The 17,500-nt window shown below is 48.3% G+C and overlaps 1 protein-coding gene across 24 annotated transcripts in view; it reads right to left on the minus strand.

The window, feature by feature from the left end:
* The window catches only part of LOC113830028 (neurofilament heavy polypeptide), a 163,738-nt gene that overhangs the window by 12,055 nt on the left and 134,183 nt on the right, over nucleotides 1–17,500 (minus strand). For 13 of the 24 annotated variants that reach the window (XM_027383212.2, XM_027383213.2, XM_027383210.2 and 10 more), the window contains exons 1-2: nucleotides 11,843–12,995; nucleotides 1,645–1,815 (exon numbers count right to left, since the gene is read on the minus strand). In XM_027383212.2, coding sequence (XP_027239013.2) covers nucleotides 1,645–1,815; nucleotides 11,843–12,661 — 990 coding nt within the window. In that variant the 5' untranslated portion in view covers nucleotides 12,662–12,995. Of the gene's footprint in view, nucleotides 1–1,644; nucleotides 1,816–3,384; nucleotides 3,862–11,842; nucleotides 12,996–17,500 lie in introns of those variants that run through there. The other 11 variants (XM_070124534.1, XM_070124532.1, XM_070124528.1 and 8 more) reach the window with 2 other exon arrangements.

Here is a 17,500-nt window from a genome sequence, read left to right on the forward strand (position 1 = left end):
TGAGAGCCCATTCATCCATCACATCTCAACCAAATAGGAGAGAGTGAGCCATTCATGCACTTTCACACATAATGTAATATAAATTGAAATCATTGAAAGTTCAAAGCATAACGGAAGTAAGAAAATTCAAGTTGTCTTTGAAGTATAAATTACTGTTAAGCAATATCATCAGTAAGCATTATATAAGCATAATGTACTTTACATGCTTTCCAGAAGAATGTATATATTCTGCTTTATAACAATTAAATGAATTTGAAATTACTCAAGTCTGCATAGAAGATACAACAGATCTATTGAAAATAAAATTAGTAAATAAAAAAATAAAAATAAAAAATAAAAAGTACCTCTTTTATTTTTAGTGTTAGTAAATATCTGCAAAATCCATCATGCTTGATAACCATACACACACGCACATCTCAATGTTATCCATCTCTCAGCTTCTTGTTACAGAAACCAAAACAACTCAATCAGCCAAGGTATTCAACAGAGGTTGAGATGGCTGCCACATATCAGGCATCAACATGCAAAAACCACAAAGGGAAGATATTTGGAGGACGACACGGGCCAGAGAGCGACCAGATTCCAGATATGGGGCTTCTCGCCTTTTTTTTTTTTTTTTTTTTTTCCCAACCATAGTTCTCTCCATCCAAGGAGGTTTCTATAGGTTGTGTAGGCATAGTACGAGAGACGAATCATGCAAACGCCACAGGGAGTGCAAGGTGGATGCATGGAGGTATGACAACATTTATGCCAAGGCAATGAGAAAAAGTATCTAGTTATTGAAACTGGAGGTTTGAAATTTGTATGCTGTGTAAGTGCATTTTCTTGTGTCTTTTTTATGAATACAAGGTGCCACATTCCCCGCATTCACCAGTGTATGACAATATGCCAAGGATGTCATGTCAAGAATTATGCCAGTCATACAACATCTAAGGTCTGCTGGTATGTTTCAAGTCAGTGCAGGAGAAAGAACACCCAAGACATATGGAAGGAGACTTAATACCTTTTCTCAGGATTATACACACATTTATTAGTGGGCACAAATTTCTCTCTCATCTTGATCATGCTATGTTGTAAGGCAGTTATTCATGTTTTGGTTCTTGTTATTGTTGAGATTTATAAACTTTCATTTTTCTTGTTTATCTGTTAGTTTTTATGGTCCATATTTGATATCGCATATTTTGCCTCATTTTAACTTTTTCCCATTCAAAAGTTTGACACTAGACAGACCAACCTCAAATCTTTCGACTATGATCAGATTCTATTCCAGTGAAAAGGAAAACATATCTTCTTAGTCAATTGCAAGAAACTGAGGCAAAACACAAGATCATATGGTAGCTGTGATAAAAGCACAAGTGTTGAGTAAGCGGGAGGGAGTGGGGGTTATGCAAGTAGTGTGCGTGTACACCAACCAGTGGCAGACTGTCACAAGCCGTCACATCTGCCAGTGCAGCCTCTCACATCTATACTAATTATTTGTACAGTGGGTAGCATCAGCAGCAGTATCAGCAGCAGCAGCAACATTAAAAGATTAGTCATCGAGCAAACACACAACTGCCTATCTCACTCATTATCCACCACTGGTAATGAAATGGTTAGCTGTACAGGTGGACAGGTCACAAGGCCAGGGAACAAAAAACTTACCTCCTGGGCTGGTGCAGCTGCCTCCTCCTTGACTTCCTCCACTGGAGCTGCTGCTTCTTCCTTCTTTTCCTCCTGCACTGGGGCGGCTGCTTCTTTCTCCTCCACAGCAGGAGCAGCGGCTGCTTCTTCTTCCTTCTTCACCTCCTCCTTCTGTTCCCCATCAACCTTAGCCTGCAAATGAAAAGATGCAATGGTTACAATAAATCACATGTGGATCATTCATACTTCAGTAACTATAAATAAATTATATAAATAAATCCATCAATTAATCTTTAATTCAGAAAGCAGTAATACATGATGGTCCCCATTACACCCTTCCTGTTTCCTTGATAAGTCTCTGTCGTCCTCAGGAATGTAAGGCTTAAAATACCTACACTCAAAGAGCAGATGAAATGGTCTACATGCTCTGGCCTCCCCACTATTTATCTTCTTCAAAACTAGGAAGATAGATAGGGAGTGTATATGAAGTGTGACATTAACTAATGGTTTCTTGTTTTTGCTTTACCCATCTAGGCCTATGTCTGGGAGATAAAAGAAAAAAAAGCACTAGGCATTTCATATATTCCCTAAGATGCCAACAAGATACATAAGAAAAGATAACTTCTTTTACCTATCTCTATCCGAATTCAAGATTTAATAAAAATACTGTTTCCTTAGCCAGCAAGCATTCTGCGATGTCAGATCTCCCATGCATACAACTAAATATACACCAAAGCATCGGCAAGCTAATCTCCCACTCGATTTACACGTAGAATACTTCCACAAAAAGACATTTCTAGTTCAGGCCACAAATTTATTACGTCTCTATCTTTCCCGCACATGAAGGAAAAGGCAGAACCAGATAGCCACGTGACAGAACCCGGCATGGGGCCATATCTCCATACACACGAAAACGACAAATTCATGATACACGACCTCGTCGCGGCTCAAAATACTTGCTTCCACAAGAACACCACTAAATTTAATAGGTCTCTGAAGCGCAGAAGTTGGCACGCCCCTGCCATTCATTTTAGTATTTCTGGAACCTTGCCAGCAAGTATAATCTACGCATGAAATCTGGAGGCCCTTCCAAAAGTGTATACAAAATGTGGGAAATGCGCACAAAGACTCCGGTACTTTCCAGACAACGGAATCTACAATACCGTACTCCTAACACGGGCCGGCGGCATTCAAGTTCCCAAATAGCACGATTCACGCCTGTCTTTCAAGACGGAACAGTACAAAAACAGTATGAATGATCATTTTAGGGGTTACATTAGTAATTCCAATTATTTTTCTATTATTTCCAAAAAGCTGTCACTAAAGTCCCTCGTTTTTCACAGCAAAAATAACCTCAACTGTCATCAACACAAAACCATTCTCTAAGAAGCATTATTAGATCACCTCCAACCAGATCACAAAAAGCAAAAAAAAAAAAAAAAAATCAACATCAGAACTACAGACAGTCTACCACAAAAGCTCTGGGTACGTAATGCAAAAATCCATTCATGTATCAGCAAAATTACCATAGCGATGTATAAGCGTAAAAAATCGATTGTTTTGCAAATATCTTAAACATTCAAAAGGAGTCGCTTCCTACAAACACGAGCTTGGACTGCCTTTTCAACGGATCTCGGTAATTTCCAATATCGCCGCCGTCCCCTTCACCGCACGCTTGAAATGAAATGCATGAATAAATGTACGCGTTTTCAATAACGCATCGCAGTCACCACCAAAGACCTCCGATCACAGGACTCATACCGTAGTTTCTTCTGCAGCAGGAGCTTCTTCGACTTTAGCTACCGGCTCCGCTGCGGGGGCAGGAGCCTGTTCAACGGCTGGAGCCTCTTCTGTGGGCTGGGGGGCAGCCTTTTCAGCGACGGGGACTTGCTGTGCGTTGGAGTCCATATCTGAGACCGAGAAGACTGACTGGAGGCGAGTGGTGACGACGGGGAGCAGTTTCGGCGACGACTGTGTCACCTGCGAGGGGGGCGCACCACTTAAGACCTCGCCACCCCCCCTGTTTCCTTCCTCCCCGCGTTCAGGGGCCGCTCCCTGAGACCCCGTAGGCCCCGCCCCAGTCGGCTCCACGCCCCTCGTGCCGGGAATGGAAAGCCCGACGGCGCAAAATATACATCCTTGCTGGCTTCTTTCGTTTCTTGCCTCGAGGACCCCGCTTATATGCATAACTTGGCGGCCATGAGACTTTTTCATTATATCCATCTATACTTGCTAAACATAAAAAGAGAGGGAGGAAGGGAGAGAAGCAGAAAGAGAGAGAGAGAGAGAGAGAGAGAGAGAGAGAGAGAGAGAGAGAGAGAGAGAGAGAGAGAGAGAGAGAGAGAGAGAGAGAGAGAGAGAGAAGGGGGAAGGGAGAGAAAAGAAAAAAGTAAGAATGAAAAGAAATAATAAAAAAAAGACATAAATAAGAACGAACTAAAAGAGAAAATTTAAAAAAGGAAAAAAATTAAAAAAAGAAAGAGGGAGACAAGATAAAAGAAAAAAGAGAGAGTAAACGGAAAGAAAAAAAAGAAAAAAAATAAGAGAGAGGGAGGGAGGGTGAGAGTGAGAGTGAGAGAGAGAGAGAGAGAGAGAGAGAGAGAGAGAGAGAGAGAGAGAGAGAGAGAGAGAGAGAGAGAGAGATAGAGAGAGAGAGAGAGTGAGAGAGAGAGAGAGAGAGAGAGAGCAAACAGTAAACAGCCCAGCACTCTTTCGAATGCTGTCCCATTAACAAACCCTAACTTTTATCATAAAGATTCTGCTTTCGGCCCGCATGCTACCAAAATTTCGCAAACGACGCCCATGTCCTCGCCCTTACTTTCTGCCTCTCCACCCCCCCCCTCAAAAAAAAAATCTAAAGACGGCAAACAAACATAATTCGCCTCGCTTCCCCCGGGGCTGCGTGTCGACCAGATATCGGTCCGAGGAGAGCACCGAGAGGCAGCAAAAATAAGTACTGTTCCTCCAAGCCGAAGGAATTCTTTTTTATCTTGCATGCAATATTTATCTCTCCTGGCGTCTGAAACCGACGCGAAAAAGTGTCTGCGAACAAAGCTCGCGCTGAAATGTGCTTCCTCGTGCTTCACGCCAGAATGACATCAAAGTATTCCCTGTGTCGGAGATTAGCCAACAAAATATCCCTCGCAGATAATAATACCCACTATGTATTCATTTTCAATTTGTGCCGTTCTTTGTCGTGAAGACAGAGGCGCCCCGGGCTAATCAATCTACCGCTGAAGTCGTCCCCCTTCGCGCGCATCTCCTCCCCCCCCCCCTCCGTCTTCGTCCGTCCACCGGTACTTCGGGATCCACAAATAGTCATCATTTGCGACACTTCCCGGTCCGTGAGGTCGGCGACGCAACTCCTGTCACTTATGAGCATACAGGCATCCCCAGCATCCCGTGTCACATGTCACAACTCGCCTCCGTCTTGAGGGGCAGATGTACCCTTATCGCCTCTGCCTCTCTCCTTAAAGATCAAGATGAAGATTAAACTCTATTCTGCTCCATTCACTCACTCGGACACCTAACCATACTGGTTACGTTTTATGGCGTGTGTCCAAACACCGTACAACAGTTTACGATATCACGTCAATTCGGTGTAACCTCAGTGCCGGGTCGTCGGACATGCTCCGATTCCCCGTTTCCCGAACCGAAGGCGAAATTTGTAAATATCTAATGCTTATCACCATCGACTTGACTAATAACAGGATTAATTAAGAATTAATATCATTGCTTCTTCGTTAATTGGGTAGTCATAATAAATGATAACATTAACAACTGAAGTTCTCTCTCTCCAACACTCGCGCTACACCATGTGATTCGCCGAATCGGGAAAGTGTCAAATCGAGGATTTCCGGCGTCCAGTTCCGGTAGGCCTGAAGCATAAATGCGGCGAAGGACAGGCCAAGGAAAGGAAAGGAAGAAGGGGGAGGGCATTACAACGGGAAAGTACTACTACGATGTCACCTTTACGCCCCCACCCCCCACCCCTCACCCCACAAATCTTACCGCATTCATCCGCACCGTCGGCCGGCACAGGCTACGCTACCGGTTCTCACTGCTATAATTTACCTAACTACCCTCTATTTTGTGGGCCGTTCCCGACATTACGGTGAGTTGACAGTCGGTGCGAGTGTGTGGGCCTAATAATTCGAGTGCGCGAACCATTTCCTGCAGCCGGCGTGTCCCCGAGATCGCCACGCCACGTTGACGGCGCTGAAATATTTCGCCGATCATTTCAATCTATCGGCTCTCTTTCCGTACAATAAGGAGGCGATGAGGCTTTGCCATCGTCGGTGCGAAGTGTAATTATTCATATTCAATTTTTCTTCGACGAACCGCCTCCAGGGATCTCATTTTTCTTCTTCTCCACAAGGTTTATGACACCAGCAAATAGCATGCAGTTCTCACACGAGGGGGAAAAAATCGAGCGCAGACTGTTTCATCACAAACAGAAAAATGGTTTATATGAGACATCGCGACACAGATCTCCCAGGATCTACGAACCAAGTCGAGAACGATGACGCAAGAAGGGGAGATGGGAAACTTTGAAAGCTATTTTCGGACGTGCCTTACCCACTACCCTACCTCGGCCTCCCTCCGGCTCCTAATACCCCCTCACATGCCCGCCCAAACTTCCCGGCCATCTCACCTGCCATAATGAATCAGAGAAATGCCACAATACCCCAAGATTTTTCTGCTCTGAACTGTCGCGGCTTTCCCACCCTGCCGCCCCTTGTCACTGCTGCCCAGGTCATCCCCGGTGTCAAGTGCGCCCTTGCTTCTGCACTGTCAACGAGGCCTAGGTAGAACGCAGGCCATGCACCCCCCCCCCCTCCCGTCCCCTTTCGCGGGCGCCCCTCTGCTCCCTCAACCTCTAGCACCTAAAATATGTCCCTCGCCCTCTCCTTTCCCCGTAAACCGAAAAAAAGAAAAAAGCAGAAGTAGGTGAGCAAATGTCCCGAGGACTAACGACAGTTACGAGAACCAGATGGGCCTAACGCCTTCTAACAATACTACGCGGCTGTTTCAGGGCGAAGAACACCTTTCCGAGACTTCCTTTTATGTGGCTTTATTTTGTAAACCTCCAAGTCCTTAGGCGTGCCAAAAACGCACGAGAGAAATAATAATCATACTGATCATAAAATACAGCAACAAGTGTGACGACGGGCGAGACGCAGAGAGGCGTGGCACCGACACGAATGGGCGGGGCATGGGTGGGCATGCGGGGAAACGGCACCGCCTATCTGATACCTGGGCTATTCGCAGCGGCAATATCTCAGATGCAACCTGCGCGCCGCCTGCCGTTACGAGTGCGGCCGCCGAGTGCGTTCCGAGAATTACCCCAAATAAAACGAGGCTGCGACAGATTTCCTCTACAGCGAATGTACACGAGAAGCGACGGGGAGACGGGGAAGAGGGAGGGAAAACGAGAAAGAAATAATGGAAAAAGAGACGAGGCGAAAGATGTGGCGGATTATCTTGCATGGCCAATTTCTGTAAAACAGAACACAAAAACGGAAAAAACAAAGTTCTGCAGTAATAAAAGAAGGTTCCTCATCCTTCACGGGCAGAAAATTAAGCACAGTAGCCACTAAATTTCGCAGCCGGCCCGCATCCCCGAGAGATGAGCCTCGCTTCAAACACTCGAGCGGGAGCGGGAGGCGAGAAGGATGCCCCCTCGCCCCGCAGGATGGGAGACCGACTACAGCCTTGAAGATGGGTGGGGTGCCAACAGCGTCCGGGCGTCATATTACCCGCTGACTCCTTCCTTGTATGCAGGCGAGAAGGCAGAAGCCGGGGACGCGCTCGGCCTTGCGGGGTTTACCTTGGCAAGCTGCAGGAAGCCACCAATGAATTACTGGACACTATTCGGTCTAATCGCTGATGAAGTGATTCGCGAGATCCCGCCAACGACCGCGGTCTGTGCGCGGGGATTGCCAGTGCGTGTTCAACATTAAGTCGCTCTTAACGCGATATGTTAACAGACAACAACCAAAGAAACTGGATCAAATACCATAAAAAATCCTTCAGTGGCTGCCGGGTATAGTCTGGCCTCTCAAGTACAACTGATGACTTGAAAGCCATCGAAGTGACAAATCGCCCGAGCGACCGCCCACCAAAACAATCTCGCAAAATAGCATCTGCGTAAGCAAAGCCCAGCAGATACGTACGTTTGCACGTCCATGCCAAGACCCTCGCTACTTAACTACCCAAACGTGCTTCGGGAGCCGGGTCTTTCGCCGCGCCCGGGTCTACAGAACGTTTTTCCTCATGCTCCTCCAAGTACTGATAATGCGAGACGGTTTGAACGAGACAACGATACGAATTACCCACTAGATCAACCACAAGCTTATTCTCGTATCGCCTCCCTGACCTTATGTACTCGAGTGCCAACTGAGGTTTAGAGTACTGATGAAACCCGCGTTTTTTACCTCTTTTTTGTAGCCCACATTCTTTTCTTTTTTTTCTTTCAAGTTTATGCGACGGCCGTGCTTCACCTAAAGCTCCCGAGGGTCAAAGCACGCTAACAATCCTTTAATTCCCCCATGTCCGCCACCCACAAACAAAATACGAAGCAAATTGCACAACAAAGTGCATAACAAAAACAAGACGAGAGAGAGAGAGAGAGAGAGAGAGAGAGAGAGAGAGAGAGAGAGAGAGAGAGAGAGAGAGAGAGAGAGAGAGAGAGAGAGAGAGAGAGAGAGAGAGAGAGAAGAAAGATAAGAGTGAAAATGCACAAGACTCGTCGCTCATTAGAGATGCGTGGTCGAACTTCCCATCGCGTCTCTCTCTTCGCGGACACGGAAATGCGATAAGCTTAAAGCAATTCCGATGAGTCAGCATATCCTACCTACAATGCGTTAACAGTTCGGCCAAATTTGATCTTTTGTGCGAACTCAGGGCCAAGTGCAAGGCCTTATTCAAAGAGTATTTATGCACACGCCACGCCGGGGCATCGAGGTACACGCTGAAAACGGGGGCGTCCTGCGTCACGCGAGGGGAACAAAGATAACACAGATGGTACGCAAATAACGGGAGACGGGCGAGGGGAGATGGAAAAGGGGAAGAGGGAGAGAAGAAATGGTAAAGCGGAGGGGTAAACGAATAGAAATGGGAAGGGAAGAGGGGAGGGAGAGGAGATGGCAGGTAAGGAAGGAGGAGGCGGGTTCGCAGCGAAGATGGCTCGTATAATTGAAGTCGAGTGGGGGCAGGGAGAAAATGCAGCACAGGGGGGTGGGGAAGGGGAAGAGGTGGACATGGAGAGGAGGGGAATTATAAATATATATATATATACATGTGTGTGTGTGTGTGTGTGTGTGTGTGTGTGTGTGTGTGTGTGTGTGTGTGTGTGTGTGTGTGTGTGTGTGTGTGTGTGTGTGTGTGAGAGAGAGAGGAAGAGAGAGAGAGAGAGAGAGAGAGAGAGAGAGAGAGAGAGAGAGAGAGAGAGAGAGAGAGAGAGAGAGAAGAGAGAGAAAGAAAGGGGAGGAGCACCGGCCGAGAGAACACAGGGCCAGCAGAGGGGGTGGAGAGAGAGAGAGAGAGAGAGGGGGGGGGGGAGCCCGCCGAGAGCACCCATAGGCGAGGGCGAAATCACAAGGAGGGAGAGATAGAGAGGCTGCCGCAGGCGACTCGTGGGCGGCCGCGACGTCCAAATTCAGATCCGCGAGTCAAAAATAAAGCCATTAACTACAAGGCCAAAAAATAACGACGTGAGAAGTCATCCAAAATGAGGACTTCTTGCAGGTCGATGGAAATACGCATTCCCGCCTGCCTGCCAGGTGGTAAGCAAGGAGGAGCGGGAAATAGCGTCTGCCGCCACTTGGCCCAGAAATAGTACGCCGCATTGTCCGAACAATCTCCAGCGGTAACGTGTAGCTCTTTCATTCAGAAGTCCTCAATGGGTGATTAACGAAATGCCGCCTCCTCCTCCTCCTCCTCTTCTCCCTCTCTTCTTCTAAAGTCCGATTTTTTTGTTTTACTACATATATATGGCAATATTCACGTCCTCACGCTTCATTCAACGTCGCTCATGCCCGTCAATAAAGGTGGTCGGAGATGAAGGAGGAAGGAGGGAAGAAAAAAGGAGGGAAGAGGGAGAAAAGGAGGAAGAAGAGGAAAAAGAAGGTGGAAGAGGAAAAAGAAGGAGGAAGAAGAAAAAAGGAGTAGGAAGAAGAGGAAAAATAAGGAGAAAGAAGAGGAAAAATAAGGAGAAAGAAGAGGAAAAATAAGGAGAAAGAAGAGGAAAAATAAGGAGAAAGAAGAAAAAAGGAGGAGGAAGAAGAAGAAAGAAAGGCGATGAATGCCTTAGCGAAATAAACAACCGACCTGTTTACTATCAGCAGAGTATTCCTTTCCGTTCCAAATTCAATCACGACAGGGAAGCGGTTGAGCAATTAACTATTAATAACGACACACGACAGATCCAACTACGTATAACTATCTCCTTTCTTCCTCTTTCACTCTCTTTTTTTTCTCCCATTTTCCACTCATACGCTTGGGCGAGTCCACACACTGACAACCCGGAAAATTCAATAAAAAAAGAAAACATGAAAAAAGTCAAATAAACGCCAACCAACAGCTACATTTTTTACACCTCCACGAAAAGAAAAAAGTGAGAAAATGGAAAAAAAAAACAGCTAGAAGCAGCAAACACCCACAATCACAAAAGAAAAAGAAAAAAACGTTAATAAACGCCATCCAACATATCTTCAAATGAAATAGAGAACGGAATAGAAAAAAAAACGGCTAGAAGCAGCAAACACCCACAATCACTCCCCGCCGCCCATTATCAACACACCTTTGCCCGGACGGAACCGAAAAAACGGGCATATTTTTCATATTTTTTAGAGGCATTCTGGGCTGTGGAAATCCCACATCCTAATGCCAAAAGCCCGCTGCATAGTGGACCGACGTGGCATACACTTGGCCTCTGAACTGTCATCCACTAGCAAATTGCAACACACGAGATCTAAGAAGGCTGGGAGGGAGAGGGGGAGAGAGAGGGAGAGGGCGAGGGAGAGGGGGAGAGAGAGGGAGAGAGGGAGAGGGGGAGAGAGAGGGAGAGGGGGGAGAGAGGGAGAGGGGGAGAGAGAGGGAGAGAGAGGGAGAGAGGAAGATGGGGAGAGGGAGAGAGAGAGAGGGGGGGGGAGAGGGAGAGAGAGAGAGAGAGAGAGAGAGAGAGAGAGAGAGAGAGAGAGAGAGAGAGAGAGAGAGAGAGAGAGAGAGAGAGAGAGAGAGAGAGAGAGAGAGAAGAGGGGACGTCCGCGCCACTCGGTATGAGTACGAGCGAGAATACAACGAAGCGACGTACAGAAATACAACGAAAAAAAAAAAAGACTGGTGGAATGTGGGATGTCTTCAATCGCGCGCGTAGAAGGCGGCACGGAGAGGCCTTAAGAATGTCGTGGGAAGAAGCGCTAAAATAGACTAGGCCTAGCGCCAATAGGTATATAAAAAAAAAACTTAAGGGGAAAATAGGCTTCTCAGAAACTGGTCTTGCAAGAGTTGAACTAAGACTTCTATCATAATTCGGTCACTCATATTCCGATATTTTGTTTGCAGTTACTAACTTCTGGTATTTAATGACCAAAAAATAACAGAAAAAACAATGAACTTACACACACAATCACTCAAACACACACACACACACACACACACACACACACACAGACAGACAGACAGACAGACAGACAGACAGACAGACAAATAGACAGACAGACAGACAGACAGACACACACACACACGCACACCCACGCACAAACACACACACACACACACACACACACACACACACACACACACACACACACACTCAAACACACTCAAACGCCCACACGCACATCCACACAAAGTCAAAGAACGAAAAATGAACAAGATATAATCAAGCCACTCTAGCAAGAGCCATCGCGCCAAGCCTCCACTCGGAGCTTACCCCGGGCTCGGCTTGCTTGTCGGTTTCCTTAACGCTATCCTTATCGGCTTCCTTAACACAGCCCTTCTCGGCCGCTTTGGCGCTTTCCTTACCACCTTCCTTGGCGCCCTTCTTCTCGGCTTCCGTCTCCCTTTCCTTCCCGGCTTCCTTGGCGCCGTCTTCCCTGGCCGCCTCGGGAACGCTTACCTTTTCAGCTTCTTTGGCCGCTTCCTTTTCGCCCTCCTGGACGCTCGCTTTCTCCGCGTCCTTGGCACCTTCCTTGCCGGCTTCCTGGGCGCTTACCTTCTCGAATTCCTTTGCACCTTCTTTGTCGGCTTCTTTGGGTTCTTCCTTCTGCTCAGAGGATGGCACACTTTCCGTGGGCTTTCCTAAAGGGACGAGCTGGTCCTTGGCGTCCTTTCCCAGTGCGGCGGCAATGGCCTCCTCCATCTTTCCGGCTTCGTCGAGTTTGGCAGCTTCGTCCGATTTGGGTTCTTGTTTCTGGGCCCCTGACGCCTCGGACTCTTTGGCCGAGGCGTCCGGCTTTTCGCCTTCCTTCAGAGGCCCATCGGCCTTGCCAGCTTCTTCGGCTTTGGCTGCATCTGCAGAGGCAGCCTCGGCCTTGGCGGGCTCCGAGGTGCCTGGCTTCACATCCTCTTTGGGTGCGGTTCCAGGCTCAGCCGCCGCCGCAGCGGCTGCGGCTGCTTCTTTGGCCTGCGCCTCAGCTTTCTCGGCCTCGGCCCTGGCCTCAGCCTTAGCCTCGGCCTTAGCTTCGGCCTTGGCTGCAGCTGCCTCCGCCTTGGCAGCCTCCTTAGCCCTGCTCTTACTTTTGCCCGAATGCGACCTGTGCAACTTGCTCTTATCTTTATCTTTGTCCTTGTCCCTGTCCTTGTCCTTGTGCTTGGAGCTCTTGCAGAGTTTGTCCTTCGCAGCCGCGCCTCCGTTCTCGTCGGTGGGGAAGAAGTGCTTGCATTTCAGGATTCCTTTCGGCGTTTTGGGCGTCCTGGGCGTCTTACCAGTCTTGGGGGTCCTGGGCGAGGTGCCGAAGCGGTGGATGGACCAGAAGGCACAATACTGGCACTGCGCCGGGTGCGTGTGCTGCTGATACGTAACACCGACCATTGTTACACACTTGGGAACCTTCTACTTAATGTCGCCAGTTCAGCTCCCGCCAAGATAAACCAAAATAAAATATTCAAATGTTTCTGCAATAACAGTTCTTGTCTTATACTCTTAGTTCATGTCACTATTTTCTTCAGAAAACTGTCAGTGAAAAGCCATCAAAATCCACGCGTTTAGACCTGTGCTCACATGACTGGTCCGCGAATCAATCGAACGTCTTATGAAGTGCGACACAATGACAACCGATTCATGTTAACTTGTTTCAATCCTTGGCCGCCCAGCCTGCAACGGCCGACAAGAGGTTGCCACAGGCACACGTCAGACACTTCTAAAAGCCAGTAACCGGTGCTCTGGCCTTAAGAAGGACTGCCCATGGCCGAAACAGGGAATTAGTTCCGGTGCTTCCGACCGACAGGTTCTAGGTGAGGCAACGTCGTATCTTACGTAAGTGCAACTCAATGCGTCGCAATTATCTTTAACATCGCATGTCTTGGCAATCTCCCCGTGTATACCTTCTGCCACTCGTATACTTCTACCTTATTTAAAACTTGTCATACTTCCAGCAAATAAAAGTATTCTGTGTTTACAAAGTATAAACTCAGTAACGGCAAGATCCAGACAGAGGGGCGGGCCTACCTGCTCCTACACCGTGACGGCGCCACAGTTGCATAAAGCCTTTGCAGTAACATGAGAAGGCGGCGTCTCCTCGCCTGTAGGGCTCGTCTAGGCCTGGAAACCTCAGCCAGGTGTACCGCTAGCTGGCAAACACCCTCCATAAAACGCATGCAAAGGCCAAACAATAATCAAAATCAGCCCAACAAGGAAAAAGACGACGAGCGCCAGCCTGGGAAAACAGCCAATGGACAGGGCGAGGCGGGAATATCAAGTATTGGGACCGCAGGCATGAGTCAGTTATGGCGCCGCGGGGAACGGATACTGGGGCGAAGTAGGGGGCAACTAAGTCACCCTATCAACAATGGCTGTCTCGCCTTACAAGGGCATGGTCCGACGTGTGCGGAGGTGCATGTCGCCGGAACGATGGAGGACCGATGCCAGTGCTTGTCGTTAAAGAGGGGCGATAAAGAGAATTGACACACGACCGAGACCTTTTCCCTTTTCATGGGACCGAAATGACGTCACGAGGCATCAGGTGATCACCTATGGACCACTGGACCTCTTTATGACGGCTATCCGAACCACCGTGGCAATACGGTCTTTTTTCCCTTATTAATTAACTGAGGGATTGAGAGAAATAAATAAAACGTAGAGGAAGGGAAACAAAAGAGGGCGGAAAGAAAAACAAGGAAGAGAGGAAGGAAAGAAGGAAGGAGTGGGACGAAACGAAGCGAGCGAGCAAGCGAGGGAGGGTGAAAGTGCGTGCGCGCGATTGCGTGAGTGAGTGAGAGAGAGCGAGAGAGGGGGCGGGAGGGAGAGAGGGAGAGAGAGGGGGAGGGAGGAAGAGAGAGCGAGAGAGGGGGAGGGAGGAAGAGAGCGAGAGAGGGGGAGGGAGGAAGAGAGAGCGAGAAAGAGGGAGGGAGGAAGAGAGAGCGAGAGAGGGAGGAGGGAGGGAGAGAGAGCGAGAGAGGGGGCGGGAGGGAGAGAGAGCGAGAGAGGGGGAGGGAGGGAGAGAGCGAGAGAGGGGGAGGGAGGGAGAGAGAGCGAGAGAGGGGGAGGGAGGGAGAGAGAGCGAGAGAGGGGGAGGGAGGGAGAGAGAGCGAGAGAGGGGGAGGGAGGGAGAGAGAGCGAGAGAGGGGGAGAGAGAGCGAGAGAGGGGAGGGAGGGGAGGGAGTGGAGGGGAGGGAGGGAGGGAGGGAGAGAGGGGGAGGGAGGGAAGGATACAGAGCGAGTGAGAGAGGGGGAGGGAGGGAGGGAAGGATACAGAGCGAGTGAGAGAGGGTGAGGGTAGGGAGGGAGAGCGAAAAGGGGGAGGGGGAGGGAGGGAGGGAGGGAGAGCGAGAGAGAGGGGGAGGGGGAGGGAGGGAGGGAGGGAGGGAGGGAGAGCGAGAGAGGGGGAGGGGAAGGAGGGAGAGCGAGAGAGGAAGAAAAAGCTAAGGATATATATATATATATATATATATATATATATATATATATATATATATATATATATATACATAGAGAGAGAGAGAGAGAGAGAGAGAGAGAGAAAGAGAGAGAGAGAGAGAGAGAGAGAGAGAGAGAGAGAGAGAGAGAGAGAGAGAGAGAGAGAGAGAGAGAGAGAGAGAGAGAGAGAGAGAGAGAGAGGGGGGGGGGGGGAGAGAAGAGGGAGAGGGAAAATAGAAGAGAAAGCTAAAAGAGGGAGAGGGAAAAGAGAAGAGAGAAGAGAAGAGTTTGCAGCTCCCCTAAACGTTATTCACACGGACGAACCCCGAAACGGAAGGGCGCGTGTCAGAACCGTCTCTTCCCCTGGACTCGCGGCAAAGGTGACGGCGGCAGCGGGGGCTACGAGGCGGCCAATTAACACCTGGTCGCGGTTTCCGTCACCAGCCCTGAGAAGACGACAGCTGTGCGGGCCGTCGCGGCGTGGGATGGAGGGAGCGTGAAGGAGGGAGGGAGGGAGGGAGGGAGGGAGGGAGGGAGGGAGGAGAAGGAAGGGAGGGGGGGAGGGAAGTAAGTAAGGAGGGAGGGAAGGAAGGATGGTAGGACGGAGGGAAGGAGGGAAGGACGGAAACAAGGGAAACCTAGAAGATGGAGGAGAGAAGGAAAAGAAGGAAGGAGTTTGGATGGAGAAAAGGAAAAGAACGGAGGGAGAAAAGGAAAAACAAAATCTAACGAAAGGAAGGAGATATGAAAGAAAATTAAGGAGGGAGAAAGGGCAGAAAGTAAAGATATAAAGGAACGGGAAAGGGGCCGGAAGAGAGGGGGAGGGGGGGGGGGCGAAGGAACTGGCACCAGAACTTGGCATCAAAGAATGACAGACTCGAACGGCCTACCCTAGAATATCAGGTCACGTCAGGTCAGCTCTCATTAGAAGGATTTGCCTAAGAGAGGAGGGCAGAAACGGAGCCGGAAGCCGCGGCGGGAGGGGGGGGGGGGGGGAAGAGCTAAGAGGGTAGATAATGCCGTCAAGGGGGGATAGCGGGACGGGGGGGGGGGGGGCCTTAGCTTCAGAGTTGGCCGCCAGGGATCACAAGAGCGAGTGCTAAGTCGAGACAGCCAGAATATGGAGAGAGAGAGAGAGAGAGAGAGAGAGAGAGAGAGAGAGAGAGAGAGAGAGAGAGAAAGAGAGAGAGAGAGAGAGAGAGAAAAGAAAGGAAGAGAGGAAAGAGAAAAGAGAAGAGAGAGGAAAGAAAGCGAGAGAGAGGAGAGAAAAGAAAGAGAGACAAGAAAAAGAGAAAGACAAGCAGATCCCGCAGTATTAAAGGGACGACATGGACTCCTCTTAAAAACAAGGAACCGTGCAATCCCACCGTTATCGATCAGTACTTTGTTACCAAAGTTGTAAAGCGGTTAACCGACAAAAAACACAGCAACATGAGTACCGCCGAGACCCCACATAGGCCGCAATAAAGGAGTTACTTAACGCCAAAATCCCGTCTTGTGTGAAAGAGATCCCCGGATCACATGACGCCATGGAGACAACGCAGCCGGTGACGTCACACCCCACGGACCTCGTCGACTCAACACACGCCCACCAGAAAACACACAAGGCGCATACAAACACACGCAGAGCTAAAACAACCAAGAGCAAATACACACACAAACACACGTCAGCGCCTCCACCTGAGCAAAGGCAGCATGGATACATGTGAAATTCTTGATATGGTAGAAATTCATTTTCATAAACGAAGAAAAAAAGAAAGCACCATTGCAATATTTCCTACTAATATTCCCTATGTAAGCTACTTTTAAATAAGCGGGCCGCCAACTGTCGGACTCCCATCTGTTTTATTATCATCCATGCTCTCTAACACCTGGGGCGAGTGTACACTACAGAAAATGGGAGTCGCGTAAACAAGTTTTCTCTTATACGTTTTCTCTGATACAGACTCGGCTCCGTTTTCTTTTATACTCCTTGGCGTTTTCTTTACGAGTTGCGTTTTCTACGCACAGCGCCGATGCAGACAAACATGAAGATAATGTGGCGACCCAGTTGGCACTCAGGCGTTCTCGTAGTGCCAAACATTCTTGAGCAATTTAATGCACCGGCCAAATGTGTTTCTAGTACCACGTGTTGGCAGTGAATTAAATCTGCCTTAATAAAATAAATCAAAATAGCTGTAATGCTATACTAAATACAATATTCCCCTCTGTCAATACAATAAAGAACAACTCCATCAATATCTGACAGCCAAAAAAGTTACAAACCAGAAACAGAAAAGTCTATATACAACTTCCCATTTTCTTTGGCTGTGCGAAAACGACCTAAATCGAAGCGGGCATACCACTGAATTTTGTGACTGTATATAAAAGCTCCAAATAATACACATATCTTGTCAGACGTTCACCCCACACCCGACCAAGCTACAATTAGCTGCACTCAAGTACACCAGGTGCATTCGGCAATAAACTGTTACATTTTACTGAAAAGCAACTTGTCCATAAATCAGTGGGTTTTCTGCTTGCCATAACTAAGGTGTCTCCTAATATCAATCATGCCAAGGAACACCTGCTATTTTGGAAATTAATTTACAGCTACTTTTTGCAATTCACTCTCTTAACAGCATAATTCTTAACCGGCAAATTCAAAGATCAGAGATATAATCAAAGAAAACATAGTATAGGAGGTTTCTGCTACAGCTTTACCCACTAGCAACGGCTACAATTCACTCTAATAGCAAAGTGATCCTCCTCTTTCTCCCTCTCTCTCTCTAACCGATCCGAATACGTTCTCTTAAT

This window comes from Penaeus vannamei, chromosome 8 (genome assembly GCF_042767895.1).
Source record: "Penaeus vannamei isolate JL-2024 chromosome 8, ASM4276789v1, whole genome shotgun sequence".
Lineage (NCBI taxonomy): Eukaryota > Metazoa > Arthropoda > Malacostraca > Decapoda > Penaeidae > Penaeus > Penaeus vannamei.